Source organism: Scyliorhinus canicula, chromosome 12, assembly GCF_902713615.1.
Source record: "Scyliorhinus canicula chromosome 12, sScyCan1.1, whole genome shotgun sequence".
Lineage (NCBI taxonomy): Eukaryota > Metazoa > Chordata > Chondrichthyes > Carcharhiniformes > Scyliorhinidae > Scyliorhinus > Scyliorhinus canicula.
Window position 1 is genome coordinate 148,290,267 of NC_052157.1, and position 12,503 is coordinate 148,302,769.

Sequence of the window (12,503 nt, forward strand, 5' to 3'; positions counted from 1 at the left end):
AAATTCCAAAAAATCAAGCCTCGAATAGGAGCCATCCAATGTGCGACTTCCTCCTACATGCCGCCACCGGAAGTGCGGAGGTTGTTGACCTTCTAATAATCTTTATAAGTGTCACAAGTAGGCTTACATTAACACTGCAATGAAGTTACTGTGAAGTTCCCTTAGTTGCCACACTCTGGCGCCTGTTCGGGTACACAGTGGGAGAATTCAGAATGTCCAATTCATCTAGCAAGCACTTTTTTCGGGACTTGGAGGAAACCGGAGCACCCAGAGGAAACCCACGCAGACATGGGGGAGAGCATGCAGACTCCACACAGACAGTGATCCAAGCCGGGAATCGAACCTGGGACCCTGGGGCTGTGAAGCAACAGTGCTAACCACCGTGCTATGGTGCCATGCGGCACTGGAGGCCTGGTCTCACTGCCTCAGCTTACGGCCGCTGCCCTGTGGTTCACCCTCCAAGACCCTCGAGGGATCTGTACATCCCTCCTGGCCTCGACCGCATCTAGGAGCCTCCCCAGGTCTGCGTCTCCAAACCTTGGAGCTGGTCGTCTCGGCGCCGTGGCTGTGAGCTGAGTGGGGTTGGTTGTGCAACTGCTGTTTCAAGTGCTGCTCGACTTTGCTTGCGGGGGGCAGTGGGGACTGGTAAGTGCAGTCCCAGCGAATCGCCTGGCAAGCCTTCATTTGCAGTGTGAAGCCCATGAGGCCTTGTTAAGTGAACCAATTAACATTGAATAGTGTTGTCAGCCTCATCGGACCATGCACCGGGAAGCTTGCAGTGGTTCCCGCTCGCGACCAAACTTAGAAACCTTTCTGGAGAATCGCGGCCTTAGTTTACCAAACGGACAATCCCAGCCATGATATTCACATTGATCCCAACTGATTAATCCACCACACCTGACCCTTTAGTTCTGGTATCTGCAATCTTCAATCGGGAAATTCAAGTGCACATAGTTTCTGACTGCTAATAAACTTTAAACAGTGTAGGGTTTGCTTTATATTCAGTAACAGCCTACAAAGAACCTCTGCCAGGTACCTTGTAGCAGTTCAAAATTGTTTGCATTTGGATATCTAATAAAACCATGTACTGCTACAGGCTGCGATCTTTCCATTCAAATCATTTTACAGGCAATATCCAGTTAGCTGAGTCTCCATGACATGTTATGCTGTCATCCTCAAACCAACAAACAATAATACTGGAATGTTAGCAGACAGAATTAGGTTAACTAATCTGCCAGGAACAAAGTACGAGGAGCCACATTTGATCATTTAAGTATTGACTACCTCAACAATGCCTCCACTTAACCTTTTCCTATTTAATTGTGTCAGTACGGTGTTCTATCTTTCATTGTCGGTGGCTCTCTGCTGTTGCTCTCTATGCATGCACAATAGCCAGGATTAGCCCGCCATCTACTGTTGGATAATATTTTTTTGTGTGTTCTTGTGTCCTTTTTGAACCTGGTTGGAGTATTGTCTGCTTGGCATTAAAGTAGCTAGCTAGTTTATGGGCACTAATTAGCTCAGTTGGTTAGAGTGTATGCTTAATAATGCGAACAGCACAAGTTCAGTCCATGTACCTACTGAAGTAGGCCTGCCTCTTTTCCTTGCCCCATTGTAATATCATGGCATTATGGAGCCATGATTAATAACCCTCATCAATGAAGGTGCTAAATGAAGAGAGAGAGAGAAGTTTTTGGCATGAATTTATTTTATTATAATTTTACATCGACTTACCCTTATCTTTATACGGATGCTTCTACAATCAGACTGGATAATAATAATCTTTATTAGTGTCACAAGTAGGCTTACATTACACTACAATGAAGTTACTGTGAAAATCCCCTCGGCACATCCCCTCGACCAAATCGGCACATTCCGGCGCCTGTTCGGGTACACCTAGGGAGAATTCAGAATGTCCAATTCATCTAACAAGCATGTCTTTTGGGATTTGTGGGAAAATGTGCAGACTCCGCACAGTGACCCAAGCCAGGAATCGAACCCTGGCACTGTGAAGCAACAGTGCTAACCACTGTGCTACCGTGCCGCCCATATTAGAAGTTATTTGGCCCACAATGTCCTGACTAACTGACAGGAGCATTCAATTGGGGAATAGCTTTATAATGGATTCTCAAGTTTGGTCCTATCCAAGGAACCCAAAGCCAATGCAAGTAGCAATAGCTTACATATTATTTTTACTGGTCATAGAACTTACAGTGCTCGGCCCATCGAGGTCTGCACCGACCCACTTAAGCCCTCATTCCACCCTATCCCCGTAACCCAAAAATCCCTCCTAACCTTTTTTTTGGCCACTAAGGGCAATTTATCATGGCCAATCCACCTAACCTGCACGTCTTTGGACTGTGGGAGCACCTGAAGGAAACCCGCACAGACACAGGGAGAACATGCAGACTCCGCACAGACAGTGACCCTGCAGGGAATCGAACCTGGGATCCTGGCGCTGTGAAGCCACAGTGCTAATCATTTGTGCTACCGTGCTGCCCTCATATGGCTATTTGAAAATATATATTTCTTTCCCCACCGTCAAAATGTTCCTTAATCCCCTCACTTTTTGTCATCTGTCCTAATTAGTTATTCTGTGCTTGTGTCAAAAATGTTTTTACTGATATATCTCTCGTTAAGCACCAAAGAACATTTTGCTATTTTTAAGTTACTTTATATATGTATGTTGTTGATTTGCTGGTGGTTGTACTGGGAAAGAGCCTGAAGAGAGCAGCAGGCAGTATTTCTATGTGTAGTTTAAAGATCAAAAGATTTCAAAAAATACTGAAGATCACATTTAGTCAATGGTGGGAATATTACTAAGATTGAAAATCATACAGGTTTGTTGCAATCATGGGGCTGGATTCTCCCAAAATGGGACTATATCCCCACGCCGGCGTAAAAATGCTGGAGCTTTACTCCAGAGATTACTGTAAAAAAGTGGAGCTAATTCAATGCCCTGCAGGGGGCTCACAGGGACCCGCAGTAAATCTCACAGCTTTAGCTGTGGATACGTACTTCCGGTTATGAGTCCGCGCATGCACACGGTGGCGGTCTCCAGTGGCCGCGCCTAGCTCCATGGCGAATTCGGATCGTGGAGCCAGCAAAAATGAGATCCCCCCACCGCCAATCGGGCGCGCGCCCAAGCATCTAACCGTGCGGATCTAACCCCCGGCCGCCTATAAGCCCCCCCCCCCATCCCCCCCTCCCCCTCCGTGTCCAATCCCCCCACCCCCCACCAGGGCGACCATGGACTGAGTCCGCAGCCGCCACGCAAGCATCACGACCGGCAATAGCAGGTTAGTTCCATGCCGTCGGGAACTCGGCCGGTCGGGAGCAGAGGATCGCTGGCCGGGCCTCTGGCAATGGGCCCTCAGCCGTGCAGCGTACTCCACGATCACGCCGATTTTTGGGTCCCGGAGAATCACCAGACCGGCGCCAGGCGCGATGTCGGCGTAAAAGTGGTTCCTCTGCCCCCGCGCCGAACGCGATTTCGGTGCAGGGCTGCGGAGAATCCAGCACATGGTCTATGTTCCTCATTTATTGGGATGATAAAATGTAGTTGTTGTTACAGCTATTTCCTGATTTTCTTTTGTTACTTTACGAAAAGTTTGAGACCCTGTCTAAACACACATCTTTCATGCTGTTGGGGGGGGGGGGGGGGGGGGGGAATAGTGAATAGAATAGAATAGAACATTACAGCGCAGTAGGGTTCCCAGCTCTTGAACTGGCAGCCACTTTGAGTGGGCATCTACCAGTGCCAAAAACATCTTGCCCATAAATGGGTCTGCAATCAACGTGGATGCTGGTCCAGGGCGACCTGGCCATTCCCAAGACTGGTGGAAGGCAGAAAAGATTGCTGCATTTGGCAAGGGTAGCACTGTTGTACTGGTTCTTCAATGGCTTTATCTATGCCTGCGCCCTAGCATCTTTATCATTGTCTGCCCTGGGTGGACGCTGTGTAATTCTTGAAGGAGGAGCCCCCTCGCCTGAGATCCCTACAGAATCATACCTCAAGTTGACGAGCAACGTAGGGCCTCAGCTGCTCAGACTTCTCGTAACACCAGCCAGACTGTATCATTTGTTTAACCATTGAAAGAATAGGGTCTCTGGGTCCAGCTGCGGATGTGCCCGGCACATTGGCAGAGTGTTTCTGAACCTTCGAGCTAGAATGATTTCCTGAGGTATCAGTGGTGGCGAAAGCTCTTGGGTAGGGGAAGCGAATGATGCATCTGCATTAGCAATTTGCGTCCCAGGCTGTACTGAAAAGAATAGTTATAAGCTGCCAACAGCAGTGCCCAAGCTGCACCCTCACCAAGGCTTATCTTCACTTAACAAGCCCAGTAATGGCTTATGGTCAGTCACTATGTTGAACCGTCGACCGTACAAATACCGGTGGAATTGGTGTCTTGTATGACCTTGATTATTTTCTTCCAAGGGGTGCAACCCTGTCATATCAATGCAAAATCCTAGGGATGGCACATCTGAGGCCCAGAAAAGTACATTTTTCACGTTTTACGTGGACCCGCACATCACAAAACCTTTTTAATATTTCCTCTAAGCTGGTCATATGTTCTTCTGCTGTAGTGCCAGTGACTAGCAGGTCATTAAAGGAAACCATCACCATGGGAATTTCTTGCAGGAAATTTTCTGTCATGCACTGGAAGATAGCACAGGTTAAAGTGATGCCGAACGGCAATCTGGTATACTGGAAGATGCCTTCGTGGGTATTGGTTGTAGCAAATCTCTGAGACTGCTCATCCAACGCTAGTTGCAGGTAGGCGTGACTGAGGTCCAATTTTGAATAGGTGTGGTCCCCTGCTAGCTTGGCATAGGGATCTTCAAATTGGGAAATTAGATACCGATCGACAGGGACTATCGGTGCCGCCCACTCTGGAAACTGAATTGGCTTGATTATACCCAGCTCTTCCAATCTCTCCCAGCTCTGCTTCAGCCTTCTGATGCAATGCGTATGGCACTGCTCTGGCTGTGAGGAACTTGGGAGTCGAATCCAGATTGACTTATATCTTGACTTTTACATCCTTCCTCCAGCCCAATTCCTTGTGGAAAACGTCTTGCGAGTTGAGCCTAATCTTCTGTAACCATTCTCTTCCCAACTGAATGGTCTATGTCCTTCCAAGACAACCGGAGGCAGATTAGCTTCCTGCTCTCTGTAAATTACTGGGACATTGGCTGTTCAAAATCTCCCTGGTGTACGTTGAAAGCTTGGCTGTAGTACTCTTGAAGCTTAAAGGCTGCGTTCTTGCACCAAGATATTGGAAGGTCTGCCCACCCACTACGGCGACATACTTCCATTTTAAAGGGTTTACCATTTACCCTTAAGACAATTTGAATTGGAGCTGTCTTATTCAATTGGACTGCATTCAACTGATACATTGCATGCTCTTCTTCGGAGCTCTTCCCCAGTATGTTCAGTGGCACTGTGGACTGCTGCTGCTGTTTTTTGCATTGCCGCACTTTGCCTCATGCAGCAACATGCTTCAATATGCCTCCTTTGCTTGCAACAGAAGCCCATGAACTCCAGAACATGGCAGTTCTCCTGGCGATGGTCCCACCTCACAGCGATAGTTGCAAAGAAATGCAAATGCTGGGATCTGAAACAAAAACAGAAAGTGCTGGACAATCTCAGCAGGGCTGACAGCACATGTGGCGAGAGAACAGAGCTAACATTTTAAGTCTGGATGACTCTTTGTCAAAATTTACCTTGAGTTACTTAGTCAAAGTTCACCTTGGACTTGCTTTGATGCCTCCATTCCTTCCGCTGCTTGGGTTCCGGTCCTGTCCCGAGGACGATGTCTGTTTCTGCGCTGTGCCTGTTGATCCCACTGGTGACCTCGCAGCTATACCAACTCATACTTGGTTAACCTCCCCTTCAGTCATGCTTTAAAGTTCAGTGGCACCTTTTACGGTGCACTCGGTCACCTGAGCTCTCTCGATCACTTTTTCCAACACAATTGTAGTTTCTGTCAGAAGCTTCATCCGGATATTAAGGTTCTGAATCCCACAAAGCAGCCGGTCGCGGAACATGTCAGCAAGCGTGGCCCCAAACTCACAGTGCTCAGCAAGTTGACAAAGCCTGGCTATGAGTGCTGAGACAGATTCTTCATGGTTCTTCTCTACAGAATTAAACATATAACGTTGGAGAATAATCGAGGGTCTTGAGTTGCAATGTTCTTTCACTAATTTCACTATCTGATCAAAGGTCTTAGAGTCTGGTACCACCAGAGATATGAGGCTCCTAATGAAGCTATATGTTTGGGGCAGTTAGATAACAGGCACAACACTCTACAACCGATCTTTACACTTCCTGGTCCACATTGCCCGGGGCCCTCTTCCCAGGGCTCTGTGCAAACTCCCTATTGACTGGGGTTCACACGCTCCGGTGTGATTAACCCCGAGCCGGTCACATGGTGTGTGGAGCCTGCCCCCTTTAACCGGCTGCACTACCACAACTAGACAATGCATTATGCATTTAATTCACTTGAATTGCAGTAAATTCCTTGTCTCAGCATGGAGATACTAAACCTTGATTCAAATGCAAAATGTTCCACAGTTCAACAACTCTGTACACTCTGTACACTAAATTGCTAAAGCACCGTATTTTTAGAAGTCTGATTACATTTTTTAATATACATTTTTGTTGTCCTTTCTGGTGAGTTCAGATTAAATTTCTGAATGGTTGATTAACTGGATTGTGGTAGAATTGAAAACGTTTCCGGTTTTGCTTGGCATTTATAGAAATCCAGACATAAGCATATTTATACTGAAACTAGTCATGCATTTACCAAGAGTGAAATCTAAACCAGTACATACCAAAGACCTCAAATAGCAATGCACATCTGTGGTTATATTGAGTCCAATGTTTCATGCCTTCTATAGTTGTAGTCACAATACGTAATGAATTATCTGGTTGCATGACTTTCATCTGAAGTAGTTTTGTCTTCTATTTATGCAAAAGAAATAAAAGTTCAGCATATCCATCAGCACAAAACATTCACTAATGCAAAATGCAACAAACTTATTGCAATTAGATTTTCTACTATATTACCTATAACCCTGAATGGATGACACACAAATATTGTGTGGATGATGAACAGTAACTTGCATTTATGTAGTTCCATTAACATAATCAAACATCCTAAGGCACTTCACTTAAAATGTATTAATGAAAATCGGATACTGATCGACATAAAGAGATATGAGGAGAGATGGCTGATAGCTTGGTGCATTGACCATCATGCAAGTTTGGTGGTGCAGTGATTAATGAGATGTCCTTTGAAGAGTCATAGATTGTCCTTGATTTTGTGGTGAAGTCTTTGAAATTCTTGCAGGACCGTTGACAGGTCTTTGAAGTCAGATGTTTGTGGTTGGTTTATTATGTTGTTGCAGATACTCAGGGAATGGGACATATTTTGGTAAGGACTGAGAACACAGATATAAAGATCATCAGCTCAAACACCAGGGTAGAAATTAGGAGGCATAAATCTGCATTGCTGCATCCTGTGAATAATCCTACTAACAAGGAAAGGATCTGTGTCCTTTTTTGTACTTCACCATCTAGCTTGGATCCAATGGTGGAGAGAATGGTTGCCTCAAGGTGAATATTGGAAACTAAGGGGGCGGGATTCTCCGTTTTCCGACGCCGAAATCGCTAAACGTGATCGGGTGAAAAATAGGTTCCGAGGCCAAAATCGCGGCGTGTGCCGATTTGACGCCAAATCGCGATTCTCCGTCATCTCGGCAGCGGATTCAATGAGTACCGGCATACACGTACAGTAAACACCGTTTGCATATTATTAGCGGTTCAGCATGGTGAGGGGCCGTAAGTCCGGCGGTCCCCTCCTGCTCCCAGCGGTTGTGTGCGGGGGGGGGGGGGGGGCCGGACCACAGAAAACGCCAGTGTTAGACAGTACGACTCATGCAGCCCAGGGGGTGAGCAGCTGGTGGCCTCAGTGGCCAGGGCACACATCCATGGCAGCCGGTATGGATACCGGCATGTGGGGATTCGGCCGGCCTCCGGGTTGGGACGGTAGGGTTATGTGTGGGACGGGGCTGGTGCCAGAGACAGTGCTTCCTACTCACCTTGGCCGCCCTGAGGAGGTTGTGCAGTTTTTTACGGCACTGCCGGTCAGTCCGGACTACGTTGTCCACGGTGCTGACTGCCTCTGCCACCTGTGCCCAGACATGGTGGATGGCGACGCTTGGCAGCTTCCTTCACGGGCCAGGTTACAGAATCATCCTCCTCTCCTCCACAGCGTCCAGGCATCTGCGAAGGGTGGGGATGCGCGTCTTATTGCCATCTTGTTGGCTGGGATGGTGTGTGTTGGGAATGAAGTGTGTATATGCGGCTGCAGCTTGTCAGCCTCCTGAATGTCAATCGCAGAACCGGCGAATCCGGCACCGTTTCTCATTAGAATCGATTGTGTTCCACGTGGCACCGGTGCCAACCCCTTAACAGTGGTGGAATCAGTCCAGGTGTGATGCCAGTTTTGCTGTCATGAAAATCCACAAATTCTGCATTGGCATCAACACAGAACTGAGAATCCCGTGGAGGATATTTTATTTCAGACAGAAGATTGTGATTGAAGTTACTCTTTGAAAGCAAATGTAAAATCTCAGGGTATGATTTCCCACTCATTCGCTGAGTCTGAGCCTTATGAAAAATGAAGGTATGGCCTGGGCACTGTCACTTCCTAACATATGCAGGATCCGGTGCAAAGTATTTTCCGCTCTAGAGGCTCATCAGGTGGCCACTGAGGAATGTTTGGATAACCTACTCAGCTTTTTGGATAAAATTTATAAGATGGATGGTCTACTAGATGCATCTGAGGCATGGTCAGCCTTTGATAAATTTAGAAAGACGGATGGTTATTGTTGTGTTATGCTTCTCCATGTAGCATATGCTGCTTCCTTGATGTGAAAAAATGAAAAATGAAATGATGTATGCTCTGACAAAGGAAGGTTCAGACTTGGAGATAGGTTTAACACATTTATTGAACAGTTAACAATTCTCCTACTTGAGTTCGACTCTCCTGCTAATCTTGTTATAGTAACTCAGTCTAACTAACCAATCTGCTCTAAGCCACACGGTGGGTGTGATGCTTCTGATCTGTCCCGTCCTTCTCTCTAAGTGTCGCCTGTGGAAAGAGTAATGTGTGTGTGCCCTGTCCTTTTATATGGGTTGCCCCCTTGTGGTAGTGTCACCTCTGGGTGTCTTGACTGCACATTGGTCGTGTCCTATTCTATGTGTTCATTAGCTGTATGTCTGCATGTCATGATGTCTCAGGTGCTCCCTCTAGTGTTTACTTAGTTGTAGTATATTTACATTAACCCCTTTTGTATTTACAGTGTTGCATATCACCACAGTTATTTCATAGAAGAATGCATCATGGAATTTAACAGGCTATAATCAGGATTGCAGGAATGGAAATTCCTGGTTCAGTGTTTGCTTCAAGCTGTTGGAGTATGTTTAAGCGTTGCACATGAATAGGCTCCTGGTCTTAACTGGAGCAAAATTCTCATAAAGAGACACACTTTGGAATTAGATGTCTGAGGCTTGAAATAAAATTCTGGGAAAGCAGTAATTTCCATTGGCCATTATGGCAAAGCAGTGGAACATTGGGCAGTGTCATAAAACATGGTGGATTCAATACTTGCAGTTTTTCAAGACTGTTCAGATATGGGATGCAAGCATTAATACAACAGTGGTGTTACAGTTAAAAGAAACAAGGAAGGAGACTTTTTTTTTTTTTGCAGGTCTGGCAGATGACAGAAATGGAAAAATAATAACAGAAGAATGAACCCAAGAATACCAAAGAATTATAAACAAGTGATACAGATGGGATTCAAAATATCATTATGTGATAAATTGCCAGAAATGGAACCACAGGGTTTTTGAGCTGACACAAAATACGCAAACTTTGGACGGCGAAGATGGTGATTTTAATCAATCTAAGGGAATTATACTGGTCACAAGAAGCTTCAGTCCAGTAATGAGCGTACTCATTATGGATTCTCTTTTTTTGTTATTTTTTTAAATTGGATTTTTAAAATTTTACATATATCGCAACAAAAGGTAAAAATAGGTATCATGCAAAACAGGTACAGCACAGAACAAGAATCATTGCAAACATCTGAACAGACGAGTTAAAAACAGTAACCCCAACATTTTTTCTCCATGGTATAAGACCTGTCTGCACCAATGCAGGATACAGTCAACAACATAGAAATGCAACATGCCCATCACTACCAAAGAAAACAGGAGAAAATTTATGAACATCCCAATACTAAGGGGGAATTACGTTTGTACCCTACAACTCAATCCAACCGCCATCCAGACCCAGGACAGAAGAGGCATCAATCATACGATTACAAAATTATGGGCAAAATCTATCGGCCACTTTGCGCTCGAAAAGCAGCGCAGCCAATAAATGCCGAGAGATTCCACTTCTGGGATCTATCTGGCTTGCCACACCTCGTGAGATCTAACACGATCTTGCAAAACGTCGGTCGCAATGTGAATCCCGCCCATTGTGGGCAGGATCACTTTCTGGTAAATCTGCATATTAGAGTGAGACAGGTAGCCTCATTCTAATATGCATTCCCGCGATCTGATCTAACCAAGGCATGAGATCTAGCCCACCTTGAAGAACTCAACCGAGTGCTGTTCAGTACTGGTCTCCACAAACGGGCACCAGGCAGAATGGTACTCGTGGGGTCTCCCAGGGATCACAGGCCCCCAGAAACATCCGACTAATCGTGCTATGGGACTCTGTTCCCATTCGGGTAGAACATGCCCTATGAAGAAAGGACCAGCGGCAACAGGTCCAAGTTATTCTCAGACCTCAGATCTCCCACAGAAAAAGGAGAAAAGAGTAAAAACCAGAGCTATCAGAGGCAACCCAGCGGATCCCAGGTGCCAAGTTCATCACAGCAGACGTGATGTGACCAACAAAAGGGTAATAGGCTATCTGACCACCAAGCAAATAACACACCAACAAGGAGAACAACAGGAAAACCATGAGGCCCGAAATTTAAATAAGGATAACCTTCAGTCCCAGTCAAAAGGGGGACCCCCACTCCAGGGAGAAGAGTGCTGTCCAGACGCCCACCAAAAGGGGTGACCTGGGAGGGAGGGAGGGAGAATGGGACGGTCTGGAGGGCCGTCCAGCTGGCCCTACGGTCCAGAAATCTCCTGGCCTCCCGCTGGCAGGAGATCCTCCCCGATGCACTTCATTCCATTCGGTCGCTCCTGTGCACCGCGACTAACGAAACCCCCCATGAATGTCTCTTTGCCTTCCCCAGGAAGTCCACCTCCAATGTGGCTGGCAGCTCCAGGACCCGTTCTCCTCCATAGACACGTTCGACTCCACAAGGCGGACCCGTTGGTTGAGAGGGTACAGCTACTCCACGCCAACATGCAGAACGCTTATGTAGCGTGCCCCGACGGCCGCCAAGACACAGTCTCCCTCAGGGGCCTGGCACCAGCTGGTTCCCTACACATCCCCCCCTTCCGACCCGGCGCCACCCTCCCTTCCCCCGGCGCACCCCACCACAGCCCCCGCTCCAGGACAATGGGTCCTCCCCTTGCTCCCACCCGGGGATGAAGAGGATTTTGACACGCTCCCGGAGTCACCAAAGACCAAGCCGACGCCTGAGTCGCCACCAGCACTGCGGCGCTCTCACGACAGATCAAGGCACCGGACCGCCTAAATTTGTAATATTCTCTGTGATTTTTAAAAGCAACTTGTCTGTATATAGTTCTCCACCACCCCCGCTGGACTCATTTTTAACGGGGTGAATGTGGTAGTCATCACTGATGTACTGTACTGTATAGAACATAGAACAGTACAGCACAGAACAGGCCCTTCGGCCCTCGATGTTGTGCCGAGCCATGATCACCCTACTCAAACCCACGTATCCACCCTATACCCGTAACCCAACAACCCCCCCTTAACCTTACTTTTTAGGACACTACGGGCAATTTAACATGGCCAATCCACCTAACCCGCACATCTTTGGACTGTGGGAGGAAACCGGAGCACCCGGAGGAAACCCACGCACACACGGGGAGGACGTGCAGACTCCGCACAGACAGTGACCCAGCCGGGAATCGAACCTGGGACCCTGGAGCTGTGAAGCATTTATGCTAACCACCATGCTACCGTGCTGCCCAATGGGTTTTATATATGGGTTTTACGGTAAGGCCCCTGTCCTACAGGTACGGGGGTAGATCCCTGCCTGCTGGCTCTGTCCAGTAGGCGGAGTATAAATATGTGTGCTCTCCGTACAGCAGCCATTTCTTCAGCTGCTGTAGGAGGCCACACATCTCTGTGTAATAAAGCCTTGATTACATTCTACTCTCATCTCGTCGTAATTGATAGTGCATCAACACCGTTACTTCTACCATGCTGTCTCATCAGTACACAGGCAGCCAAAGCCTAGGCCTCGGGCCAGTGGCTGACTCAACCGGTTTAGACACC

The 12,503-nt window shown here is 47.1% G+C and overlaps 1 protein-coding gene across 2 annotated transcripts in view; it reads right to left on the minus strand.

Moving 5' to 3' along the window:
* Positions 1-12,503, minus strand: part of LOC119975235 (spermatogenesis-associated protein 22) — a 105,047-nt gene that overhangs the window by 57,611 nt on the left and 34,933 nt on the right. For both annotated transcript variants that reach the window (XM_038814898.1, XM_038814897.1), the window contains one exon: positions 6,835-6,964. In XM_038814898.1, coding sequence (XP_038670826.1) covers positions 6,835-6,964 — 130 coding nt within the window. The remainder of the gene's footprint in view (positions 1-6,834; positions 6,965-12,503) is intronic.